At 41.9% G+C, this 27,195-nt stretch overlaps 1 protein-coding gene across 8 annotated transcripts in view; it reads left to right on the top strand.

Annotated features, from left to right (window-relative positions):
- MAGED1 (MAGE family member D1) overlaps positions 1-25,408 on the top strand; it is a 72,144-nt gene extending 46,736 nt beyond the window's left edge. For 5 of the 8 annotated variants that reach the window (XM_044235911.1, XM_044235908.1, XM_044235909.1 and 2 more), the window contains 12 exons: positions 19,195-19,268; positions 20,005-20,721; positions 21,360-22,028; positions 22,159-22,222; positions 22,449-22,528; positions 22,702-22,793; positions 22,994-23,073; positions 23,165-23,207; positions 23,470-23,532; positions 24,264-24,378; positions 24,606-24,991; positions 25,198-25,408. In XM_044235911.1, coding sequence (XP_044091846.1) covers positions 19,224-19,268; positions 20,005-20,721; positions 21,360-22,028; positions 22,159-22,222; positions 22,449-22,528; positions 22,702-22,793; positions 22,994-23,073; positions 23,165-23,207; positions 23,470-23,532; positions 24,264-24,378; positions 24,606-24,983 — 2,346 coding nt within the window. In that variant the 5' untranslated portion in view covers positions 19,195-19,223 and the 3' untranslated portion in view covers positions 24,984-24,991; positions 25,198-25,408. The other 3 variants (XM_044235912.1, XM_044235906.1, XM_044235910.1) reach the window with 3 other exon arrangements.
- The last annotated feature ends 1,787 nt before the right edge of the window (positions 25,409-27,195 follow it).

Below are 27,195 nucleotides of genomic sequence, written 5' to 3'. Positions count from 1 at the left end.
TTGTTTAAAATGATTAGGAGATATTGTTATTTATCTAAAATCCAGTGGGTTGAAGTCCCCCAGGATTTCTTCAGTGTGAAGTCCCCTATGCCTTCTTCAGTGAAAATGAGTTGTTTAAAAATGATTAGGAGATATCTTTATTTATCTAAAATTTAGTGGGTTGAAGTCCCCCATGATTTCTTCAGTGTCTCAGAGCCCAGACATATATATATATTTTGTTTCATTACCGTTAGCATGCGGCTCCCATCTTTCAGGTGCCTCATGGTTGCAGGATGCCCTATACAATTTTATTCATCATGTCTGCTTCGGGTAGGAAGATAAGGAAGAGGAGAGGACAAAATACCTTGTCAGTAGAATTAGTTTGCTTTATACAGCACTTTCCCAAAAATCTTACCCAACAATTTCCACTTACATCCAGAGGACAGAACTGACACATGGCCATCACTATCTACAAGGATGTCTGGGAAATGTAAGTTTACAGCTAAGAATGTTGTCACCTATAATAAAAGTCAAAGTTTATTTAGTAAGAAAGAAGGGATGTTAGGTAGGATATAGCTAAGGAGAAGGAGAATGGTTGTGGATATGGAAGAGAGGGTACCTGTACCCCTGAAGTAAATAATACATTATATGTTCATAATAAATAAATAAATAAATAAATAAGGTGTGCAATGTAAAAAGAAAAAAAAATCCCAGAGGTAACAGATACAGGTAGGATTCCATGTACAAGGGGCACTATAAGACTGGCATAGTTTGAGATTCTGGAGATAAAAACAGACATGTTTTCTCTGCCCTCATGGAGCTTACTGTCTTGCAATTAAAGACAGACATTGATCACAGACCCAAATATTTGTGAGGTTGACACTGTAATAAGTGTTGTGGAAGCTAAGTGCATGGTTCTGCAAATAGATTTAAAGAGGGTTTGACCTACTCTGGAAGACCAACAAAGGACGGAAGTGACAATTGAATTGAGACCAGAAGGCAGATTCTGAATTAATTGATTGAAGGATGGATGGATGGTTGGGATGGGGGAAGAGTGTTCCCAGAAGAGGAAATGGCATGATCAAAGGCACTCCTATGCTCTTTTTATTTTTAAAATGTATTTTATTTTTATTTTGTTTAGAATATTTGTTTCTGTTGTGTCTTCAAGTTCATTAATCTATTCACTAATTAATTCCATCCAGTGAATAATTCATTTCAAATATTATAGTTTTTATTACTAGACATGACTTGTACCTTATTAAAAATGTCTCATTTCTCTACTTAACATGACTTTTTCTAGCTTTTTGCACATAAGGAACATAGTTATAGTACTTTTTTTAGAGAGAGAGACAGAGAACGCTCTTGGGGGTGGAGGGAGGGGCAGAGGGAGAAGAGAGTATCTTAAGCAGGTACTGGAGCCTGAGGTGGGGCTCATTCTCACCACCCTGAGATCATGACCTGAACTAAAATCAAGAGTCAGATGCTTAAATCAGCTGAGCCACCCAGACACCCCAATTATAGTAACTTTTAAAATTAGCTTGTCTGCTAAATATAACATCTTTGTAAGTTGTGGGTCAATTTGGATTGATTGATTTCTTTTGCCCTCACATTTTTCTGCTTCCTTGCATGCCTGGTTTTGTTTTTTGTTTGTATTTTGAATGCTAGGCATTATGAACTTTATCTTTGAACTTTACATTTTTGTGAAATTTTGGTAAATTTTTTGCCTGTTTGTGCTCGATATTTTTTGTATTATACATTCTTGAGGTTTTTATGGGATGCAGTTATTTCGAAGGAGTTAAATCTTTCTTGAGTCTTGCTTTTAAGATTTTAGGCAGGACAACAGCAGTGTTTTGCATAAAGCTAATTATCCAGACTAGTGAAGCGAGGCCCATCTGAACACCCCATGCCTCATGAATTATGAGTTTTTCTGCTCTGGATGGTAGTAATAGGTGGGAACAGGCATTATCCCCAGACCTGTGTGAGCTTTTGACATTTGTACCCTCTAATCTTTTCAGGTGGTTCTTTCCCCAGCTTTGGGTAATTTACTTACATGCATTAACTGATCAATATTCTACTGGATAGTTTATGACAATCTTCCAAAATTCTTCAGAATTCTCCTTAAGTGCAGCTCTCTACTTTTTGGTATTCTTGTTCTCTGAACTCTAATCACCTTGTTCTTTCTGATCTCATCTCTGTTAACTCAGCGAAGGAAATCCTCTGGGCTCCGACTGCATTCTCCTTCATTGCACCATGAACTAGAAACTATTCCAGATTGTAGAGGCTCACCTCATTCCCCATCGCTGCCACCATGACCATCTCTCAGGGATCACTATTTTTTCACTGCCTGATGCCTGATGTCTTAGAAATAGTGATTTCATATGTTTGTCCCCCCCACCTTTTTTAGTGTTTCTGCCAGGTTGGAGGGTAAATCCAGTCCCTGACTTGCCTTATAGGAAGCTGTATGGTGGAGACTTGTTAGACAGTCCTTTCCTTTTCCTTTTCCTTTTTCTTTTCCTTTGCTTCTTCCTTTTCTCTTCTTTGAGCTTGTTTCCTCAGTACTGCCAAGTATCAGATATAAGTGACAGTTGTACTTCTAAAATTTTTATTATCAAGGTGAGAAGGAGGAGTCTGAACAAAACCAGAAACATACTCAAAATCAGGGGTTTAAAGAAGATCTTTAGATCACAGAGAATATGACCACATATTCTAAGAATATATCTTCATGACTTCAAACTTAAGAAAGTTAGGAGTATAAAGTCAAGTTAAAGAGGCAGATTTACTTCCCTTCAAAGGATAGATGTTTAAGGCTTGGGATAGATACAGGATTGGAAATAAGACTACAGTAAATGTTAGAATAATTGTGCTCTAATCTCAGACACTGTTGTTCATGAGGATGAACCCATACATAGGCAGGCAGCCCATGGTGTGGGTCATAGGATCTTTGCTTTCTTTATCCAATTTCAATTTCAGACATTATAGGTCACCAAAAAAGTTATGATAATGAGAAAACATGTATAAAGCACATTAAAGAGCTTTTAGCCGGGCTTCAGATTTTGTTAACATCAGAAAATTCATCAGTAGAGATAAACCCTATAAATGTAGTGATCATGGGTCTTTCAGCCAGAGTTCAAATGTTAGTTCAATATAGTTGAATACATAGTGAAGTGAAGCTGTAGGAATGTAGTCAATTAGAAAAGCCTTTAGGAGCGACAAACCTGAGTAGTCATCAGAAATTTGAATCTAGGGAGAAACTATTAAATATCTAAAGTGTGATAAAATACGTCCCTCTGTTCTTATCCCATGCAGGCTCCCCGGTCTCTATAAGTGATTCTTTGGATTGCTGCTCCCATGGCTTTGACAAAGGAGGGAAAACACTCTTTCCCAAACCAAGACTTGCAACACTGAATTTTTCTAGTCTCTAAGTACATTTGGTCAGTGAAGGAATAGAATAAGTATCAGTAGGGTGACTACTCTGCTATTCTGCTTAAGTCCCGTAGGAATGTGTTCAGAACTCCTTGGTGGCTCCCTTTAGAATAGGGAGATACTTGGTATCTTTTTTTTTTAAGCTATGTGGCTTTAACTAAAATTCTGAGGCAACTTTAAAAGTCACATTCAATAGCCTGCTAAATTGGTATTATGTTTTCTTCATGCTGTAATAAAAATAGGCTTCTGTTGTTGTTTAAACATCAGAATAATTTAGATTTGTATAATTTTTCCCTAAGAACAAAGTCTTAATAAATAAATTACTAAGAAGGTATGGATTATTTTAGGTGCCTAAGTATGCATTTCTGAATTACTTTCCTTAAAAATGAGTATTTACGGGGCACTTGGGTGGCTTAGTGGGTTAAAGCTTCTGCCTTCGGCTCAGGTCATGAGCCCAGGGTCCTGGGATTGAGCCCCGCATCGGGCTCTCTGCTCAGTGCAGAGCCTGCTTCTCTCTCTCTCTCTCTCTCTGCCTGCCTCTCTGCCTACTTGTGTTCTCTGTCTGTCAAATAAATAAATAAATAAAATCTTTTAAAAAATGAGTATTTACTTGGCTTTTGAATGGGTAAGGACACCCATAGTATTTTTTTTTAATGGAGGAAATGATGGTAGAAAAGAAAGTAATAATTTGCGTGTTTTCCTAGATCAAGAAATCAGAAACAAAATTAAATGACTAAAAAACACTGAAAAGTGTGTTCTCAATTAATTATTTAGTTAATTATATATTAACTATTTAATTAATTTAATTAAGTGCTGTCTTCATTAATCATAAATATAATGTAAATCAATCAAATATAATGTCTATCAAACCAGAAAAGATATTTTTAAAGCAAATACTGAATATGATCAAGGGCACATGAGGACTCTTCTGCATTGCTAGTGTTGATAAAACTTTCTGGAAAGCATTTGGATATTGAATAACAGCCTTAAAATAGTTCATGCCTCTTTGGCCTAGTAATTCCATTTCTAATAATATACCCTAAGGAAATAATTGGACATATACAGAGAGCTTTGTGTGGAAAAATCACCGCAATGATAATCTAATGGACAAAAATAAATGGAAACAACTCCCTTTGTTAATTAGTTGAGTAGGTACATTTATATAATGGGATAGTATATAATTATAAAGAAGTTTACAAAGGCTTTTTAATATCTTGGCAAATGTTATAATATCAGAATAATTGTTAAGTAACATTATGTTCTAAAACATTTACAGATGCAGTATATTATCATTGTGCATGGGGGGGTGTGTGATAATGGAGTTGTTATGGACCATTTTTCCAGTGTTTTTCACATGATACTTGTTTTATAAAATGAAACCAGAACATGCCATAAGCTGAAGAATGTGATGACTTAACAACTGTAATGGATACAGAGCTGAAGTTAATGCTTCATGATTCTCAAATTAGGAATAAGTTTTATACTGATGGTGAACATTGAGGACACCTTTGGAGCTAAATCTTATCCCAGGTATCTAAGAACATTCAGATACACTTGTGAATTTTCCAGTCCAAATGACAGAGGGTCTCTAAGCCACAAGATAACAAAAGCCCATATGGTAAGATTATCTGATGAGATATCAAACAAACACCCTCAGACTGCATGAGGTTCTCCTTGCAGGTTTACTCTTGTCTCTTCTGATAATCTTCTCCTTATTAATGGAATATTAATTGCTGTGGAGATGGGAGTGAGGAATTAATTGGAAGGGAATAGGGAATTGGTCAGTGTGAAGGAAGATGCAACCTATTTAAGTTTATGCCAAGATCATTTGAAATGTCGTTTTGCCGCTCTCATGCTAAAAATTGGCATCAAAAACTCCATAAAGTATCTCAAAATTCTGCAAGTCTAACTGGACTTAGTTCTGTTTACATTTGACTGAGTTGCAGTAGTCCTTGAAAAGAGGTAATACATGTGTTTTTGCTCCTTATTGTTTCCCCAGCACTTACCACAGTGCATAGCATCTAGCAGGCATACTTAAATTTCTTTAAAAATTCTTACACAGATAGAAATACAGGAGGTAAAATCAAGTTAGCTTCCATCTAAAAACATGGAAGGATTTTAAGAATTCTGTAGTGCTCATTTTGAGGCACTATAATTTTTTTATTTCTTACTTTTTAAATTCCCAGTATAGTTAACATACAGTATAATATTAGTTTCAGATATACAATATAATGATTCAACAATTCTATTCATTACTCGGTGCTCATCGTGATGCCTGTGTTCTTTAATCCTCATCATCTATTTCACCCATCCCCCCACCCACCTCCTCTCTGGTAACCATCAGTTTGCTCTCTGTAGTTGAGTCTGTTTCTTGGTTTGTTTTTCTCTCTCTCTCTTTTCCCTTTACTTGTTGGGTTTGTTTCTTAAATTACACATAGGAGTGAATTCATAGGGTATTACCTTCCTCTGACTGACTTTACTTAGCCTTATACTCTTTAGCTCCATTCATTCTTGTTATGGGTGAATAATATTCCATTGTATATATACACCACATCTTTTTTATCCATTCCTCTATCAAGGGGCACCTGGGCTGCTTCCATAATTTGACTTCTGTAAATACTGTTGTAATAAGCATAGGGATGCATATATCTCTTTGAATTAGTGTTTTTGTATTTTGGGGGTACATATCCAGTAGGAAGCATCCTAATATTTTATGTTTGGGTCTCAATGTATAGCATCTATGTAGAAGTTTCAAAAAGGACCCATTATTTCATATGCTTATTCTATCATTCACTCCACTACGATTTTGGTTTTATTTCTTCTTGCATATCTGTTAAATTATGATTTTTATATTATACAGTGAACTTTTCATCTAAAATAATGTTTTACCTTAAAGTACTATGTCTGATATTAATATATCATTTGTTTATTGTGTGCCATAACTTATTCCATCCTTTTATTTTTATCCTGGATATATGTTTATGTTTGAAATGTTTCTCTTATGTATTGCATGCAATAATGGAGAAATGTTTTCCATAAATTTCCTTTGATTAAAGCATCCCAAAATATCTATAATTGCAGTTTTGATTTCCTCTTTAAAGGAAAACTTCATTTATTCCTTCTCCAATGATCCTGTCTTTATGTAGTTCCAAGTTTCTGCCCTATATTGTTTTCCTTCTCCAAGAAAATCTTTTAACATGTTCTTATAGGATAGAACTACTGGTGATGAATTCCTTCAGTTTTTGTTTGTCTGAGAAAGTGTTTCTTCTTCACTTTTATTTTTTTTAAAGATTTTATTTATTTGACACACAGAGAGAGATCACAAGTAGGCAGAGAGGCAGGCGGGGGGGTGGTGGAAACAGGCTCCCTCCTGAGCAGAGAGCCCAATGCAGGGGCTTCATCCCAGGACCCTAAGACCATGACCTGAGTTGAAGGCAGAGGCTTAACCCTCTGAGCCATCCAGGCGCCCCTCTCCTTCACTTTTAAAGGATACTTTACTAGATACAGAAATATAGGTCAGTGGGTTTTTTCTTTAATGTTTTAAATATTTTCCTCCACACTCTACTTGCTTGTGTGGTTTCTGATGAGAAGCCTTCAGTAGTTCTTATCCATATTCCATTATAAGTAAGATACTTTTTTCTTCTAGCTTCTTTCAGGATTTTCTCTTTGTCTTTGGTCTTCTACAGTTTGAAAAGTATGTGCCTCAGTGTAAATCTTTTAGTATTTCCCCGTTTGATGTTCTTTAAGCTTTCTGGATCTGTGATTTGTTGTCTTCATTAATTTTGGAAAATTCTTAGCCATTATTATTTGCAATATTTCTTCGCTTCATTCTCTCTCTGTGTTCCGGTAATGCATGTATTTCATCTTTTGAAATTGTCCCACAATTCTTAAATGTTCTGGGTTTTTTAAAAAGCTTTTATTTATTTATTTTTTTTATTTGTCAGAGAGAGAGAGCACAAGTGGCAGAGTGGCAGGTAGAGGCAGAGAGAGAAGCAGGCTCCCTGCTGAGCAAGGAGCCTGATTCAGGACTCAGTCCCAGAACCCTGGGATCATGACCTGAGTCAAAGGCAGCGGCTTAACCGACTGAGCCACCCAGGCATCCCAGTGTTCTGGTTTTTTTAAAATTATTTTTCCTATTTACTTTTCAGTTTGCTGTCTCTTAATCTACCTTCTAGTTTTCCTCAGCTGTGTCCAGTCTACTGATGAACCCACCAAAGGCATTCTTCAGTTGTTATGATTTTTTTCTAGCATTTCCTTTCGATCTTTTTCTTAGAATTTCCATCATTCTGCTTACTTTACCCCCATCTATTCTTTGTGTTTTGTTGGCTTTTTTCATTAGATCCTTTAATGTATTAATTACAGTGTGCTGAATTCCTTGTTTGATAAGTCCAACACTCTTTCATATTTGAGTCTTATGCTTCCTTTGTCTCTTCAGACTTTTTCTTTTTGCTTTTTGGTGCGCCTTCTAATTTTTTTTGAAAGCTGGACATGATGTATTAGGTAATAGGAAGTGAGATAGATTGGTCTCTAGTGTGAAGATATGTGTTAATCTTGTCAGGGATAGGCTTTGTTTAAAGTTTCCTTTAGTATTAGATGTCAGAAGCTCCATATTCTTCTAGCATCCTAGATATTGTTTCCTCTTTTGACTTTGGGCTTCCTTAAGTTCTCTTCCTTAGTCTGTCTTGCAGTTCATTCCATAACCCATTGTTAATATATTGGAGCCCTGCTGCTGGGGTGGTATGGTATGGGAGAAAAGGGAGTCTTTTGCAATATTCCAGTTAAATGTCAGAGTTTTAGTGCACCTGTTACCTTTGCATTTATTTCTTCTTGTGTAGTCCCCTTCTCTGTGTCCCTGCCTTAGGTGAGATAGGAAAACTAGAGGGAGTAGGAGTGAGCAGGATGTCCTTACACCATGGTTCTGGAACAAGGCTCTGGTAGTCTTTCCTCCTGAAGAGTAGGCTTTTGTTGTGGAGAAGGTTCTGGGCATATTTCATTAGGATATTCACAAGGACTCTTCCCCTCTTCCTGCCAGGGCTACAAGGGTGTCTTTCTTGGATCTGCACTCTGAGAACCTGGTGAGATTCCTGGAAGTAAAGCCCATGAAATTGTGTCTCCCCCCAAGACTACCACTCCTGGGAGTTTCTCACTTTCACTGTAGTCCACACTCAGCCTCCAGCAACTTGTCAAAATTATCGGTTAAGTGTTCCTACAAGTTTATAGCTTTAGTGGCTTCAGTTTTGGGTAAGTATATCTCATTTGTGATTCTGGATTTGCCTATTCTTCAAGATTTCAGGATGGTGGTTTGTTCTAAACCTCATTTCTCTGTCGAGTCCAAGAAAAGTCACTGATTTTTTGTTTGTTTAGCCTTTTGTTTTTAGCACTTCTTTTCAAGTCTGTACCTCCAGCTTCACACTGATTGTGTTGAGAAGAAAAGCAAACAAGAAGCAAAGAGTAGATGTTGTGGGTATCTGAAAACGAGAAACTTGGGCCCTGTATTTCAGGGATGGGAAGAAGCCCCAGATTGGTTTGTGAGATCCTCTAGCAATGTGACCTTGTGCCTCACTTCCGGGTTAGGCTAGGAGAGCTGAAGACTATAAAATAGAAATGGTTTTGTGGTGTCTATAAGGATTTTGAGCTTTAGGCCTCCTCACATAGTTTTTCTCAGCTCAGGGTTATCACAAAAGTATAAAAATATATTATCAAAGACAGGCTCACAGAGATGAACAGGCCCCATCATATGATAGGAGCAGCAGAATATTTCCCATGTATATGAGTGGTATATGATGCCCTCAGAGAGAGGCAACTATTTTCATTCATTCGTTCTCTGATCCCTGTTTTCTTCTTTCTTCTTTCCTTCTTCTACCTATTCGTCTTCTCCACCTTTTCAATTTTTCTTTCCCCATTTCTCCCTCTCTTCATGCTCCCTTCTAACAGTAAGATGATAGAATAGAATGCAGTTAAGATGTACTTAAAATTGTAGACTCAGCAGGAATAGGTGGTGGATTAGATTTGTGAATAAGGCATAGGGAATATTATGAATAAGTAAAATAGGAGAGAAACTACTAAATATGGTTTTTAAAACTACTTGTAAAAAAGCAACAAACATTCTAAGTGGTAAAATGGTAAAGTCATTTCAGGAAAAAGAAAAGGATGTTACTTATTGAGATTATTACCCAAAATTGTTCTTGATGTTTTAGCAAATCATCTAAAACAACAAAATAAGTGCTGTATATATTATAAGAGATCAAATTATTTTTCTTATAATATGGCCATACATTAGAAATTCCAATAGTTTTACATTTTTAAAAAGCATCAGAATTGAGGATTTCTGCTTCCAGCAGGAAGAGGTAAATGGTGTAATACACTTCCCTTTTGATCCCTGGGCATTGTATATAAACCAAACGTGAGAAGACCTTGAAAGTTAGAGATAAGATTACACACCTTCTAGGGAACTTGGATCCCAAGGAATGACATGGTGGTGAGTTCCCTGGGTTTTCTTTTAGCCTTATATATCCCAGACCAGATGCTGGAGAAGCTTACAAACTGGAAACACCAAAGGACATAGACCAAAAAATAAAAAGCCCCAACATAACTTTGTTCTTTCCATATCTAAAAGACAAAGACAGCATTGCAAGACAAATTTATTTTTTAGACAATAACTGCCCTAGTCTAGCTAAATGCCAGAGGAGAGACTGTGGCCCTACACCTACCAGAAAAAGCTAGCTAGAGACCCTGCACTTCCACCCTTGACAGGCTGTAATGAGGTCGTTAATCTCCTGACAGAGTGTCAGGGAAGGGCAAATGGGGAGTGGGAATAGCCCAGTCCCCACAATGTCAGAAGGCATGTGGGGAGCCTGGATCTCCATCCCTAAAGATGAAAATGAGATGCATCTCCTCTAACCAATGAAGTCATGTCAAAGGAAGGTGTAGTGGACAAGTGGGATTTTTATCACCACCCAGCTCTAAAAATGATAACACATTTACTGTGTAATTAGGTACCCAGGTCCCTCCCAGTCAGGCTGATACCAGTAAAATCTTAATATGGAGCTGGAACTCTCACTTAGCCCTCAATAAAAAGGAGCCCCTCTCTGTCAGGTGTCACTGAAGGCTGAGTGGGCATGTGGACTCACCCACATGTAATAAAACAGAAGATTTAAATAAGATTCACATCCTCATAATATACTATGTAAAATATCTAGGATTCAGTTGAAAATAACTGGTTATATCAAGAACTATATTAATTACAACTTGAATGAGAAAAGATAGTTAACACACACCAACACCAAGATGACACAGATATTAGAATCATCTAACACCAATTTTTAAATGGACATCATAAGAATGTTTCAAAGAGCAGTTGTGAGCATTCTTAGAAAAAATGGAAAGGGGCGCGTGGGTGGCTCAAATGGTTAAGCATCTGCCTTTGGCTCAGGTCATGATCCCAGGATCTTGGGCTCGAGCCTCAGAGCAGGTCTCTGCTTGGCAGGGAACCTGCTTCTCCCTTTCCCTCTACTGTTCCCCTTGTTTGTGCTCTCTCACTCTCTTTGTCAAATAAATAAAATCTTTAAAAAAAAGAACAAATGGAAAAATAGAAAGTCTCAAAAAGGAAACAAAATCTTCCAAAGAGGGGTGCCTGGGTGGCTTAGTCGGTTAAGCGTCTGCCTTCAGCTCAGGTCATGATCCCAGTGTGCTAGGATCGAGTCCGCATTGGGCTCCCTGGCCAGTGAGGAGTCTGCTTTTCTGTCTCCCTCTGCCCTGCTCATGTTCTTTTTATCAGTCTCTCTCGCTCTCATTCTTTCTCTGACAAATAAATAAAATCTTTAAAAAAAAAAAAAAGAAAATCTCTCAAAGAAATAGAAAGAAGAATTAAAAGGAAATTGAAAACTGAAAACTAATAAATGAACTTAAAAAAAACTCAATAGATGACTTCAACAGGAGAATAATGGCAGAAGAATAAATCCATGAACTCTAAGATGGAACAATAGAAATTATCCAGTCAGACCAACAGAGAAAAAAATAGAGTGTGAAACAAAAACAGAGCCTCAGGCCCTTGTTGGACGGTTACAAAATAACATAGGTGTCCTCACAGTCACAGAAGAAGAGAGAAAAAAGGATTAGAAAAGTAGCTGAAAATTTCCCAAATTTGGAAAAAAGCGTAATCCCACAAAATCAAGAAGCTGAGTAAACTCCAAAAAAGATACTGCCAAATAAATTCATATCAAGGCACATCCTTTTCAAACTTGTGAAAGCTAAAGACAGAAATTAAAAATCTTGAAAGCCAGCAGAGAGAGAATGATACTTTGCCTGTAGGAGAACACCAAATTGATGACAGTAGTTATCTCATTTGAAAGCATGGAGGCTGCAGTATTTTTCAAGGGCTCTGAGAATGAAACTGTCAACCAAAAATTAATTATACACTCAATGAAAATATCCTTTAGCAATATATAGACGAAATTGAGACATTTTCAAGACAAGGGAAACTAAGAGAATTGTTAACAGCCTTCTTATCCTAAAAGAATGCCTGGAGAAAGTTCTTGAAAAAGAAAGGAAATGATAAAGGGTTTTGGACCATCAATAAGGAAGAAAGGGCAACAAAAAGAATAAAATATGGGTAAACATAATATACTTTCCTTTTCCTCTTGAGTTCTTTAAATTATGCTTGATGATTGAAGCCATAATTAGAACAGTGTCTGTAGTTCTCAATGTATGAAGAGGAGATATTTAAGATAAATGTAATATAAATAATGGTAAAAGCATGTAAACAGAGGTAAAGTTTCTGTATTTCACTAAACTGACAAAATGTTAAATGAATGGTGTGTTGATCTTAGACTTCTCAGCCTCCAGCATTGCAAGAAATAAATTTAATAAATAAATACGCAGTTAGGCACCCAGATTTCTTCCAGTCAGGCCAAGATCAGTAAAACCTTAAAATATATGTATGTCAGGATACCTGGGTGGTTCAATTAGCTGGGTGGCTCAATCAGTTAAGTGCCTGCCTTTGTCTCAGGTTATGATCCCAGGGTCCTGGGACTGAGTCCCACATCAGGTTCCATGCTGGGGGAGCGGGAGCCTGCTTCTCCCTCTTCCTGCTGCTCCCCCTGCTTGTGCTCTTTCTCTCTCTCTCAGTCTCTCTCTGACAAATAAATAAAATCATTAAAAACAAAAATAAAACATGTGTGTGTATACACGCACATATATATACACATATATACATATATGATTTGATAATATGTAATATAATATATATAACGTGATACCTATAGCAATCACTATAAAACTCTGTTTAAAGTTATATGCTCAAAAACATTATAGATAAAATAGACTTTATCTTAGTCCATTTGGGCTCCTGTAATGAAATTCCACAGACTAGGTAGCTTATAAACAACAGAAATTTATTTATTACAGTACTCAAGGCTGAGAAGCCAAAGATCAGGGCACCAGCATGGTTACATTTGGTGAGGACTCTATTCATAGCCCTCTTTTCCTGGCCTCTTCTCGCTGTGTCCTCACATGGTGGGAGGGATTAAAAAACGATCTCTGGAGCCTCTAAGGCACTAATCCCTTTCATGAGAACTCTACCCTCACAACCTCAATACCTCCCAAAGGCCCACCTCCTAATACTATCACCTATGGGGAGGTTAGGATTTCAACATATGAATTTTAGAGGGATACAAACAGAATAGTGGAGTTCTAGAAACAAGTTTAGCTTATTGGAAGGCAAGAAAGAGAAATGACAAAGAGAAAAAGAAACCAATTAGAAAATGGGCAAAAGATACGAAGAAACATTTTACCAAAGAGGATATATGGATGGCAAATAAGTACATGTTAAAAATGTTCAACATCATTAGGTATTAGGGAAATGCAAATGTTATTAGTTCATATTTATGAGAGTGGCTAAAAAAGTACAACAGGTTGCTGGCAAGGATTTGGAGAAAATGGACCACTCATGCATTGCTGGTGCAAATGTAAAATGATACAACCACTCTGGGAAAGTTTGGCAGTTTCTTATAAAACTAACATATTCTTATTATACTACCTAGCAATTGCAGTCCTGGGCATTTATCCCAGAGAAATGAGAACTTATGGTCACAGAAAAAAGAAAAACTGTACACAAATATTTATAGCAGCATTTTTCATAATAGCCCCAAACCGAAAACTACCCAGATGTCCTTCAGTGGGTGAATTGTTAAGCTAACTGTGGCACAATTAGATCATGGAATAGTACTAAGCAATGAAAAGGAACAAACCATTAATACATACACGTAACAAATTGGGTGTATTTCACGGGTATTATGCTGAGTGAAAAAAAAAGTCACAATGTGACATAGGATTCCATTTTATAACCTTTTGAAGTGTTGAAGTTTTGAAGTTGGAAAACACATTAATGGCTGCTAAGGGTTAGGGATAGCGGAGGGAAGGATGATGAATTTGAGTGTACAGGGAAATCTGTGGGGATGTTATAATTCTGTATATTGGTTGCTATGGTGATTACTATAGAAACCTCTACATGTGGTAGAACTATACACATATATCATACCACTGTCAGTTTCTTGATTTTGATATTGCATTTTAGTTTCATAACTGTGCCCATTGGGGGAAGTGGCTGAAGAGGTACATAGGATTTCTCTGTACTAGCTTTGCAATTGCCTATGTATCTATAGTTATTTAAGAATAAAAAGTTAAACATTTTTAAAGTAGAATTAATAAAATTTGTTTTTTCAAAAATCATGCTGGTTGTGTTAGCTAAGTGTTAGCTGGCTGGCTACCATTACTGCCACCAATGAACACTGGATACTACATGCTGCCATTAGTCCTGCTACCAAAACTGCTCCTAGAAACGGATTGTAGTAGAATTGACTCCACAGATGTGTGGGGTCTATAAACCCTACGATTTCAAAAAAAAGAAAAAGAAAAAAGTCTGTATATTCCAAAGATAGGTCTGATTCTTAATAAGCTCCTGCGGGATAATCTCTAAGCCCTTGGAATATTCAGCCTGAGTTAGAGTGTCTTTTTGTTTACTTGGAACTTTGGGCCATGCTAGATAGTTTATGTTAACCGTGTGATTTATAGTAGGCCTTGGCCCTTTTGGTATTATATATTACATATACAGTGGGCCTGTGGCCTTGTGGTACCTCTGCACAGGCTGGAGGCTAAGTAACTAAGGTCAGCCACACAAATTTCCAGTGCCTACCTGACTGACCCTCAGTAAAATCCCAGCCAAGGCAAACCTCCCACGTTGCCACCTAACTTGCTGGGAGATTTAAGCACCAGCCATACAACTACACTGAGAGAAGACAACCAGAAGCATATGCCTAGTTTCCCCTGGAGTCTTTCCTCTGCATCTTTTGGTTTTGTTGATTTAAAATCAGTATGCTTTTGCTGTAATAAAAAATAACCATGACTTAACACCTTTTCTGAGTTCTGTGAGTCCTTCTAATGAATCATTGGACCTCAGGGTAGTTTTCAGGACCTTGCCACACTGGTAGATCCTAGATCACATTCTCTTGGCTGCTAAGGGAATGTGAAAAAGTAAACATCTGGTCTTCATAAAGGCTTTTGCAGCTTGAACTGTTATGTAGTATACAGTATGTAACACAGTATTCCCTTACTAAAACATAAAAAAAATAATTGAAGTATATCTAACCCCAAGGGTTTTCAATAAGCACCTGTAGGACTGTAGAAAGAATCCTAAAAATAAGACAAAGAGATAAAAAGACTTGCACAATTACTTTACAAAAAATTCTAATAGATCCATTAATACATGAATGTGTGTTTCACTACATGCATCAGAAATGTAAATTAAAACCACAGGAGAGATACCAATAAAATACATGTCACATTGACACAAAGTTTGGAAAAGTTTTTATATTACCAAGCACTGTAGAGTATGTCAGTCTGATTCCTGGGCATTTGGTGTCACAGGAATGAAAAACATTAAGCATTAAATACAAGGATATAATGCTTAATGTTTTTCATTCCTGTGACACCAAATGCCCAGGAATCAGACTGACATACTCTACCCGCTGCCTTCGGCTCGGGTCGTGATCTCGGGATCCTGGGGTCGAGTCCCGCGTCGGGCTCTCTGCTCAGTGGGGAGCCTGCTTCCTCCTCTCTCTCTCTCTCTGCCTGCCTCTCTGCCTACTTGCGATCTCTCTCTGTCAAATAATAAATAAATAAAATCTTTAAAAAAATACAAGGATATATGTACAAGTATTATATTGCAGTGTTGTGTGCATGTATTTGCTCCCCATCACATTGAAGCTAGATGACTGTCATTGGGGAAATTACTGACTACATTGCAGTACATACCTATCATAGAATATTATGCAACAGTGTTAAAAAATGAGTCAGAGGTAGATTAGTGTTAACTAAAATAAATCTGTTGAATTAAAGTGTATATGACCTTAATTTTTGTGAAATAGTATAAAATAAGAGGACTTTATAAACATGGAAAGATACAAAAATGGTTGTTAAAATGCATGTTTGGCAGATGAGGGTTGAAGTGGAGGAAAGGAGTGGGAGGCAGTTAAGTGAAAGAATGCAGTTTAAAATACAGCATATATATAATCCCATTTTTGTAAGCATATGTATGCACAAAGTATTACATGAAAAGGTAGCATCAAAATCTGATTATCAGTTATCTCAGGTTGGTATGATGCCATTTGGAGTGATGTTTACTCAGTTTCTAAAATACTTAATGTTATTATTTAAATTCTTTCTATTTTCATATTTTAAAGATATTATTTAGTTATTTAGTGTGTGTGTGAGAGTGGGGGTAGGGACAGAGGAAGAAAAAGAGAATCTCAAACAGACTCCACACTGAGCATAGAGCCTGACGCAGGGCTCGATCTCACAACCCTGAGATCATGACCTTAGCTGAAATCAAGAGTCAGGTGTTCAACCAACTGAGCCACCCAGGTGCCGCAATGTTTAAATTTTTAATGACAAATATGCATTGTTTGTATAAGGAAACACAGGAAAAAAGAATACCTCTCAGGTTTCTGGCTTGAGCAAGAGGGTGGATGGTGTGATTCATTCATTCATTAACATTTTTGAGCATATAAAATATGCCAGGTGTCATTGTAGATAAAGGGTATACAGCAATGAATAAAACAAAATGAAAATCCATTTCCCTAAAAGGCTTTTTATTCTAAGGGGGAGAGAGTGGCATGACTAAGGGAGAAACACAGTGTCCGTGAGGAAGAGGATATGTACAAAGGAATCAGTTTGAGACCTATTAAATTTGAAAATATTGAGGAATATCCAGTTGCAGAAGTGAGGCACGCAGTTGGATTATGGATCTAGAATTCATAGGCCAAAGCAAGACTGGAGATACAGATAGAGAAGCAGATAGCATATAAAATGATGTTTCAGACCTCCTTTCCTGAGTCTGATCACGTCCCACTGCAGACACTTTACAGAGGAAGTGCTGAGGAAAAACAGGCAGCTGACAGGGGAGGTTGCTATGCAACAGATGAGGAAAGTCATCCAGCCAGGCAGAATTGATGTTGGCCCTTGGGGACCAAATGCTGCCATCTTCCTAGCTTTAGCTTTCTTTCATATGCAGACTCCTGGCAGGAAGTGATGCCAGAACAAATGTGAAATGTACCAAGGTCTGCCTTGTATTTTTGGAAAGTATCAGTTAATTTGAGTCATTTCACATCTGTATATGATTTTCTGTCTGAGTCTCTAGTCATCTGGAAGCAGATCAGCATGTGTGTCCTTGGGTCGGACACCAGTCAGTGCTATTTGTGCTTCCCATTTTGTATGTTGAGAATTCTGGCTTGAGCAAGAGGGTGGATGGTGTGGAATCAGTGGAATGACCTGAGCCAGCTCACACAGCTAGTAGAATATCCCAGCCATTCATCCCAGGAGTTGAGGCCCAAGCCCTGGAAGGAACCAGGATAAACATTTTACACTAAATCCAGGCTTGCCGTGGTTCAGGCACATAAGAGCCTGATTGTCCTGGCTTCTCAAGTGGGCACCAGGAAGGCCTTAGGGGCACCGGTGTTTGTGCCACTCATAGGGAGAAAACTGACAATGGGAGCAGGGAGTGGACCCTCCAGGAACAATTCCCATACCTGGATGGACCCACATAGAGGGGGTGGGGACTAGGGGTCTCTGTTCTCCCACATGCGCTTAATTCCCGGGGAATACAGACCTTGCTTGTTTAGAATAGGTGTTGACAGGGCACAGGAGGTGTATGTGTGGGATCTGTCGCTCAGAACTGAAGAGGGTAGGGTGCCTTAGTTCCCAGGCCAGCACTAGTGGAACAAGGATTTTGGAGTCATAAGGACCCAAGGCCCACATTTTGCATTTTCTCTTGACTGGTTCTATGGCCTTGTCTAGGTCATTCAGTGTGTCTGTGCTTTAGCTTTCTGACCTGTAAAATGGGGTTGCTGACATTCACCTCCCAGGGCTGCCTGAGAGAAAGACAACCCCCAGCACAGATTGCGCTGTGATGTTCAAGCTGTTCCCTTCCCTCCCCTCCTCACCTGTGCACGAAATATGCGCATATCTGGAGCTGCACAAAGGGCAGGAAAGAAACTAATGTTTATGAGTCTGGGATCTGTTGAGAGGGATCATACGAATTCTTGTGACAGGTGCAGACTTTCTATCTCCAACAGTCCGGCCATTCCTTTCCCTGGGTCCCAAAGTAGGTGAGATTAGCAGGAGCCTAGCACTTGTTGCAGTAGAGACCCCACACGGACACCTCCTTAATAGTGACCTAAGTGGTGCTAGGCGCGGGTGTGTGTGTGTGGAGGTGCCTGCCGACTGGACAGGAGGGGCCACAAGAGGGGAGGGATAGACCAGAGACGCATTGCGGAAAAGGTAGGGGGCCGGCTTGTGGGGCAAGGGGTGGGATCTAAAGGCACAGCGCATCTGTTTGGGGGAGGGGATATTAATGAAGGAGGTGGGACCGTGGTATACTGTCGACCTGGTTGGTGGTGGGATGGTGTGTTGGCAAAGGGGCGGGATTGCCTCCCACTGCACATGCGCACCGTGGTGTTCAGGACGAAGCTTTTGTTGGGGAAGCGGGAGGGACTTTTATTTGGTCGGTCAGGTTTTGCGCATGCGCACAACTATCTGAGGCGGTGGGTGGTATATTAGGCGGAGAGGCGGGGTCGTCCTAGCTGCCGCGCTGGCATTTTCTCCTGGACAAGGAGAGGGTGCGGCTGCTGAGAGCCGAGCACTGCAATCCCGATCCTCTGAGTCGTGAAGAAGGGAGGCAACGAGGGGGTTGGGGTTGGGGCCTGAGGCAAGGTGAGATTTAGCCCCCAGACAGGGCATCTGCCCCCTGGTGCGGGCCTCCCATTTTTCATTTCGATCCCTTTACCCCGGATTCTGATCCCCCTTCCATCCCCCGAACCCCCATTCACGCCCCTTACCCGATCCTCCCTTACTCAGAACCCCTGTTCGTTCTCCGAACCCCTCCCATCGTTAAAAATCTCCACAGATTTCTCGACCTCAATCTCTACTGTCATACGATTCCTCCTGATTCGAAACCTCCATTCAATTTACCATATGCGAGTCCCAACCCACTCCCCCTGGATTCAGAACTGTTACTGGCTTTCCAAACCCCGATTTGAAGCTTCTCCCCGTCAGTAGCTTCTCGGGATTCAGAGCCTCCATCCTGACACCCATTCACTTTTACCACACTGATCCAGCCGGTTCCCTTCACATTCAGCGCCTCATTCTCCCCCACAGTCAAACCCGACCCCCCCCCCCCCTTCGGCCCTTCCTATTTGCCCTCTGTAGTATAACGCCCAGCTCCTCCCCCACATCCCCCAGGCTCTGCTCTTGCCAGAGGGACAGGAGCCATGGCTCAGAAAATGGACTGTGGTGCGGGCCTCCTCGGCTTCCAGGTGAGATCTCCACCCCCCACCCCACCATTTCCCTAGCCGACAGTTCCCTGGGGCCCCTTTGGCCGCCCAAAAGCCTGGATCTGATTTTGCCTTATTCGTGCCTAGGCTCCATCGTCTTTCAAATTCCCATGGTTTATTGGGGGGGGGGGGAGGGGCGTCCCTTTTCAGCCATCAGTCCCTGCTTAGAGATAGGGGAGACCCTGTTAGTACTCAGGGCAATCTGCCCAGAGAATGCGGGTTGGGTAAGGAACCATTTTCTTCCACAGCCCTGACGCTTGTAGAGCAGTCTGCCACTCCCTCCCCCAACCTCCCGTCGCCACCCTCCCTCTCCCCTGCATTCCCCACGCCTGCAATGCACCCCCCCCCACCCCGCCCCACTATTCCCCTCAACTCCTCGAGGCGGCAGCCTTGCTCTGGCTCGCCTCGCATCCATAGCTTCTGCCGCACACCGCAATTCTCTGCTCTAACCTCCTCCATCATCCCCCACCGCCCCCTTCATTCTACTTCGTCCCGCTCCTCATTCCGCCCCACCCCTCATTTAGTCCTGCCCGACTCCATCACTACCACACGTTTTGTTACCATTCCGCTTCCCATCACCCCTTGCTGGTCTTCTAGATCTGCGCCTCAGCCTTTTTGCACCATCCGCCTGCCTGTACTTCCCCTGCACTGCTCCCCCAACCCTCCTGCTTCCACTTTGGAGGCCCAGAAATTTCATTTTCTCCCCCTGTATTTGCAGGCTGAGGCCTCCGTAGAAGACAGCACCTTGCTTATGCAGACCCTGATGGAGGCCATCCAGATTTCGGAGGCTCCACCTACCAACCAGGCTACAGCAGCTGGGCCGAATGCTAGTCCCCAGAATTCACAGCCCCCAACAGCCAGTGAGATGGCTGATATTCAGGTTTTAGCAGCTGCCACTAGGCCCAAAACAGCCTTTAAGGCTCAGAATGCCCCCACAAAAGGCCCAAATGGTGCCTATGATTTCTCTCAGGCTCTGAATGCCAAGGAGATGCCCAATGCGCCACCTAAGGCAGCCTTTAAGTCCCAGAATCCCACCCCAAAGGGCCCAAATGCTGCCTATGATTTTTCCCAGGCAGCAACCACCAGTGAGTTAACTGCTAACAAGTCTGAGACAGCCTTTAAGGCCCAGAATGCCACTACTAAGGTGGGCCCAAATACCACCTACAATTTCTCTCAGTCTCTCAGTGCCAGTGAGATGGCCAACACTCAGCCTAAGACAGCCTTTAAGGCTTGGAATGACGCCACTAAGACCCCAACAGTTGATACGCAGACCCAGAATATTAACCAAGCCAAGATGGCCACTAACCAGCCTGAGGTAGAGACCAACCCAGGTATCCCTGAATCTGATGGTGCAGCTGCACAGACATCAGCAGATGGTTCCCAGGCTCAGAATCTGGAGTCCAGGACTATAATTCGGGGCAAGAGGACCCGCAAGGTGAGATCCCTGCTAGCTCCACTTTGCTTTGGGCCCTCTCCTTTCTTCTCTGAGGTTCATTTGTTCTAAATAACACACAAAAAATATGTTTATAATGGCCTGTATTCAGTTAGGTTGTAGGGGATGATGAAGTGAATGTGATAATTTCTGCCCTCTGAATATCCACAGATATCCATGAGACATGGACACATAATATATACACTGTGTACGTAATTCAGTTTACATTTTCATAATAGCCACTGTGTATTAGGTCTTGAGCTAGGCACATTCACACAGGTTATCTAAATCTTTAAGATGTTACCAGCTAGGGTTTATAGTCTCAGTTTCACAGAGAAGGAAACTAAGTTCTAGAGAGGTGAAGTGACTTGAGTGATTTGTCCAGGGTGGTACAAGCAGAGCCAGTGTTGGACATAGGAAGAGGAAAAGCTTCAGGCCCCACACTTGGGTTGCTCCTGTCCTGATGCAGAGATGAAACTCCTGCTTTGAAGACAGTGAAAGACAAGCCCAGGACTCAGGGTGACCATTGGCTAGTGGGTCAGGCTGTCACTACAGGTGAGGGTTTTAGGGGACCTTCCTGTAATAGGGTGAGGAAACAAACATCTGGTGACCTTGGACCTTCCTTCTCTCTAATGATGCAGATTAATAACTTGAATGTGGACGAGAACAGCAGTGGAGATCAGAGGCGGGCCCCATTGGCTACAGGGACGTGGAGGTCTGCACCGGTTCCAGTTACCACTCAGAACCCACCTGGCGCACCCCCCAATGTGCTCTGGCAGACCCCATTGGCCTGGCAGAACCCGTCAGGCTGGCAAAACCAGCCAGCCAGGCAGACCCCACCAGCACGTCAGAACCCCCCAGCTAGGCAGACCCCACCAGCCTGGCAAAACCCAGTTGCTTGGCAGAACCCAGTGATCTGGCCAAACCCAGTGATCTGGCAGAATCCAGTGATCTGGCCGAACCCCATCGTCTGGCCTGGTCCAGTTGTCTGGCCGAACCCACTGGCTTGGCAAAATCCACCTGGATGGCAGACCCCACCTGGATGGCAGAACCCACCAGGCTGGCAGGGTCCTCCAGATTGGCAAGGCCCTCCTGACTGGCCCCTACCACCTGACTGGCCTCTACCACCTGACTGGCCAATTCCCACTGACTGGCCGCTCCCACCTGACTGGATCCCCACTGACTGGCCAGTTCCACCTGACTGGCAGAACCTGCGACCTTCACCAAACCTGCGCCCCTCTCCCAATTCGCGTGCCTCACAGAACCTGGGTGCCTCACAGCCCCGAGATGTGGCCCTTCTTCAGGAAAGAGTAAGAACTGTTATTCCTAGTCACTTTTCCCTCTCTTACTCCTTTCTTTGTTGTCCTTCTAGCTTCTATTCATTTAATTTTCCTGTAACTATTTTAATAACTTTAATGATTTCCTTTTTTTCCCTCATAGGCAAATAAGTTGGTCAAGTACCTGATGCTTAAAGATTATACCAAGGTGCCCATCAAGCGCTCAGGTAGGCACCCAGTGCTCTCCTCCAACACTCTGCCCTTCCCCTCACCCCATGCTCTATGGACATCCCTTTGCTTATATGTCCCCTCCCCTTTAGTCCCCTTTCTGTGGCTGATTCTTCATTTTTCATTCTTGAGGGCCCTGACTCTGTTCCCTTTAGCAGGACTGGCAAAGGGGTTGTAGTTCCATGGCCCCTACTCAGTTAAGGTACCCTGTTCTCTCTCCTGCAGAAATGCTGAGGGATATCATCCGTGAATACACTGATGTTTATCCAGAAATCATTGAACGTGCATGCTTTGTCCTGGAGAAGGTGAGAAGGCAGCCCTGAGGAACAGGGATAATGAGGGAAGGTTTTGATGACAAAGATTCATGGGATTCCTACTGGGAGTTTAGAGCTAAAGTCTCAAAGGGAGGTGAGCAACTGAATATGGGTAGCCAGTGCTAGATGCTGTAATTTCACAGTCTATTTTTTTGTCCCTGTAGAAATTTGGGATTCAGCTGAAGGAGATTGACAAAGAAGAACACCTGTATATTCTCATCAGTACCCCCGAATCCCTGGCTGGCATATTGGGAACGTAAGATGGGAAAAGAGGTGGAACATTGCCTTTCTCAGTGGTGCTTTTTTCTGGGAGTGTCAAGTAGGTCATGGTCTAAGATTCAGGATCACATACCAGCTCATGGTCAGAAATGGAATACTGGGGAAGCTAGATGGGTAAGCTGCCCCGGGTGTCTAATACAAATGACTACTGAAAACATATTTTTTGTACCCCTTTAGGACCAAAGACACACCCAAGCTGGGTCTCCTCTTAGTGATATTGGGCGTCATCTTCATGAATGGCAACCGTGCCAGTGAAGGTGAGTGGCTGGACCTGCAGCTGGGGGTTGGCTACAGCCTGATCTCCGTGCTCATTTTCCGTGCATTGTCTCCCCTTGCCTCCCATTGCAGCTGTCCTCTGGGAGGCACTACGCAAGATGGGACTGCGTCCTGGGTATGACTGGGCTCTTTCATCTCTTGCCTGTTTATATCATCCTTTGGCAACAGAGGATGGTCCCAGGATTGCATCAGCCTGGTGGTCTAGGGGAATTGGTTTGGGGAGGTACAGAGCCCAAGGATGTACCCTGGGTGGATGGGCAAATAGTTCTGAACTCTGTCTCTTCTTTCATCTCTGACCTCTGTGCTAGGAAGCTCTTTTCTTTTCTTTGGACAGTGTCATAGTCTCTGATTATGGGTTTGTTTTTTTATACTATCAGGGTGAGACATCCTCTTCTTGGAGATCTGAGGAAACTTCTCACTTACGAGTTTGTAAAGCAAAAGTAAGTGCTATGTAAGGGATTTGTCTGGTCCTCATGAGTTCTTTGTGCTGCTCAGCCTCAGACAATCCTTTCTGTGCTCATTTCTTACTATACGTATGCATTCACATAGAAAAACACATACATACTTGGAAGTGTTTATCAACTTGTGGTTGGATTTTTCTGCAGTATAGTTATCTTGCAAGTAAAGCCTGTCCACTATACCCACACTTGACATTTCCAAGGCTGAGGTGTACAGTAATCATTGCAGTGGGCCAACTGTGTCTCAAATAACAAGATTACAAGAATGTGGAGTTAGAGCTGGGACACAAGGGGTGAGATTAAGCATTGTCCTTTCTATGACCGTACATAAGCCACCCTGCAGTTCTAGGTGGCTGCTTAATGTAGAAGCACTGGTACAGGAGTTTGAAGACCTGGCTCTTAGAATATAATTAAGCTAGGTTTACGGGGTGCCCGGGTGGCTCAGTTGGTTAAGCGTCTGACTCTTGATCTCAGCTCAGGTGTCGATCTGAGGGTCGTGAGTTCAAGTCCAGCATTGGGCTTCACACCGGACATGGAGCCAATTTAAAATAAAAATAAAAATAAATTTGAAAAAAAATAGAATTAAGCTAGGTTATGAATGAATCTGGGGGGAGGGGTTGCTACCTAAAATTGAGGGTTTCAAATATAGTATGATGCATTGTTGGACTACCATTCTTGCCTGGGTAGAAACAAACACCTTTCTGCTCTATAAGGTACCTGGATTACAGACGAGTGCCCAACAGCAACCCTCCTGAGTATGAGTTCCTCTGGGGCCTCCGTTCCTACCATGAAACTAGCAAGATGAAAGTGCTGAGATTCATTGCAGAGGTAATAGGGGAACTGTAGGGGATGATGTATGACTGGCTGGGAAAGGCCCAGAGCAGGAAAAAGACCTCAGATATTGCACATGGTAGGTCCTGCATTATTTGTGGTATTTATTGTTGCTGTTATGTAAACAGTAGCACAAAGTAGAGTGCTAAATATATAGCAGGTGTGTCGTAAATATTAACTCCTACTATTACGGGTTTTGTTTTACTTTCTATTCTTCATCTTAGGTTCAGAAAAGAGATCCTCGTGACTGGACTGCACAGTTCATGGAGGCTGCAGATGAGGCCTTGGATGCTCTGGATGCTGCTGCAGCTGAGGCTGAGGCCCGGGCTGAGGCGAGAACCCGCATGGGGATTGGAGATGAGGCCGTATCTGGGCCCTGGAGCTGGGATGACATTGAATTTGAGCTGCTGACCTGGGATGAAGAAGGAGATTTTGGCGATCCCTGGTCTAGAATCCCATTTACCTTCTGGGCCAGATACCACCAGAATGCCCGCTCCAGATTTCCTCAGACCTTCGCTGGCCCCATTATTGGCCCTGGTGGTACAGCCAGTGCCAACTTCGCTGCCAACTTTGGTGCCATTGGTTTCTTCTGGGTTGAGTAAGATGTTGGGTAGGTATATAACTTTGGTTTGGGCAGTTAGGGTCATTGGGAGATAGAGGGTATGTGGGAATGTATTTATATGCACGATCTGTGAGTCCTAGGAAACCCGTGGTGGGGAGATGAGGAAAGTACAGGGAAGCACTATTTGGTATTTATATTTCTTACTATTAGAAATATATCCTTGATTATTAATTTTTTCTTTCTTATGCCCACAGATATTGCTAATCAGTTGCAATAGTCTTTCCCCTGAGTGAGGCTGAAGCCTCAGATTCCTTCTAAACACAGCTATCTAGAGAGCCACATCCTGTTGACTGAAAGTGGCATGCAAGATAAATTTATTTGCTGTTCCTTGTCTGTTGCTTTTTTTCCCCCTTGTGTGCTGTCAAGTTTTGGTATCAGAAATAAACATTGAAACTGCAAAGTGAATTAGATGTGCTCTCTCGTTTTTCCATGTTGGGGAGAGATAAACTTGTTTATATGGGAAAGAGAGGGCCTCAGTTCTAGCCTAAGGGGCAAATTAGCTTTCAACTGGTAAAAATATGGGTAGATTCTGTTTAAGGGTTAGGAAACAAAGGAGGAAGTAATGAACACAAATGTTAATGAGGTCCAAGAACAAGTATGGTTTACTTTATAAATTCTGCTTAGGTGACTCATATGTAAGAGACATGCTGCTAGGTATCCTGGAGTGACATTAAAAGAGATGAAATAATGAGAGAGAGGGTGTAGGTGGTCAGATAGTTGCATTTAAGAAGACAGAGGAGGTAGAACTCCAGTTAATGACAAGGCCCAAAGAGTGGGTGGTTGAAGGAGAGGGAAAATAACTGTTCCTGGAGATGATATCCCTGGGATTCCAGGGTGTTGGTTGTATTATCCATGTGGAAAGTGAAATAACTCCAGGATCAGGGCCGGAGTAGGAACAGGGAACCCTATGATCCTGGTACTAGAATCTCGTGTGAGAAAAAAATCTCATCTCCTTAGCCACATTGTCCATAAAGAGATGGGCTCACAAGGCCCTCCCTTTTCATCTCTGGAAATGTTGCCCAGGAACCTGTCCCTCTAGAAAGCCCTCACAATCCCCCACCGCAATAGGACCAGGGCCTCATCACAGAGACAAGTTTTTATGGATAGTGAAGGAAACCTCACATGGGCCTCTTCTCCCACATGCAAGGAGAAAGAGTAATCTTTGTTGCTCAGAGAACAAGAATTGAGAAAGTAAGACAAGGCTTTGTATCAAGCTAGATTACCTTGTGACTGAACAAGGACCTGGTTTGAGCTACTGAGATCTTCACTGGAATTCTCACTGAGGCTGAAATTAGGCCTAAGCCATAACTTCCTCAGAGGCTTGGTGGTACCTAAGCATGTGGGCAAGGGCAGAAATGAGCTCTCAGGGTTAAAAAAAAAACAAACCAAAAAACAAGCGCAAAGTCAATTTAGCCTCCTAGGAATGGTGTCCAGGGCTTCCTCAGGTTCTGGAGTGATATCCACATTCTGTGGGGGAGGGAGAGGGAGCCCAGGATTAATAGGAAGGAGCCAGCACTGTGGAGCCCCAGCCCCTCCCCTGCCTCTTGTCCTCACTGCCAGGCTCCCCTCCAGCCAGGCCTGGATCCTGACCCTTTTCTTAGGCATGTCTCTGGGGAATCTCAATCTGAGGACTTTGGGGATATGGGTTGCTCTATCCCTGCATCTCTGTGGTACCTCAGGCCTGCGCCACGGTTCCTGCATTTCTGTGTGCTAGTTATTCTTGTTGGTATGAAACACCCATGTTCTGTGGGATTGGGGCGGCCTTTCTGTGCAAGTTGGTGCTTTCACCATGTGTTGGGTTAGGCCACAGAGTCCCTCACCTACCTCAGGTTTCTCCTGGTATATGTTTACGGCTCCCACATTCAGGTAGATGGACTCCACTTTGCAGTCTCAGAAAAGAACGACCTGCCCATCTATAAGCTCCCCAAGGTAAGTACAGGTCTTCCTTGAAGTGTCATTCACTCCCACACCCATCACCACCCACACCCCTAGCTCCATCCTGTGTGCAGATTGTGACTGTTCTGTAGGGAGGGAAATGTAGACCAGCTGTGTGATGTATGGGGAAGGCACCAAGTCTAAGAGAAGCCAATAGGATGTTCTACCAGCTGCCCCTAGGAGTCTTAGAGTTCTCTGAGCCTCAGTTGCTCAGCTGAGAATGGGAAGATGAGAATAGATAATCTCTGGCAACTCCC

The sequence above is a fragment of the Neovison vison genome, chromosome X (assembly GCF_020171115.1).
Source record: "Neovison vison isolate M4711 chromosome X, ASM_NN_V1, whole genome shotgun sequence".
In the NCBI taxonomy this organism is placed as follows: Eukaryota; Metazoa; Chordata; class Mammalia; order Carnivora; family Mustelidae; genus Neogale; species Neogale vison.
The sequence above is the reverse complement of the archived record's forward strand: the minus strand, read 5'-3'. Positions and strand labels throughout refer to the sequence as shown.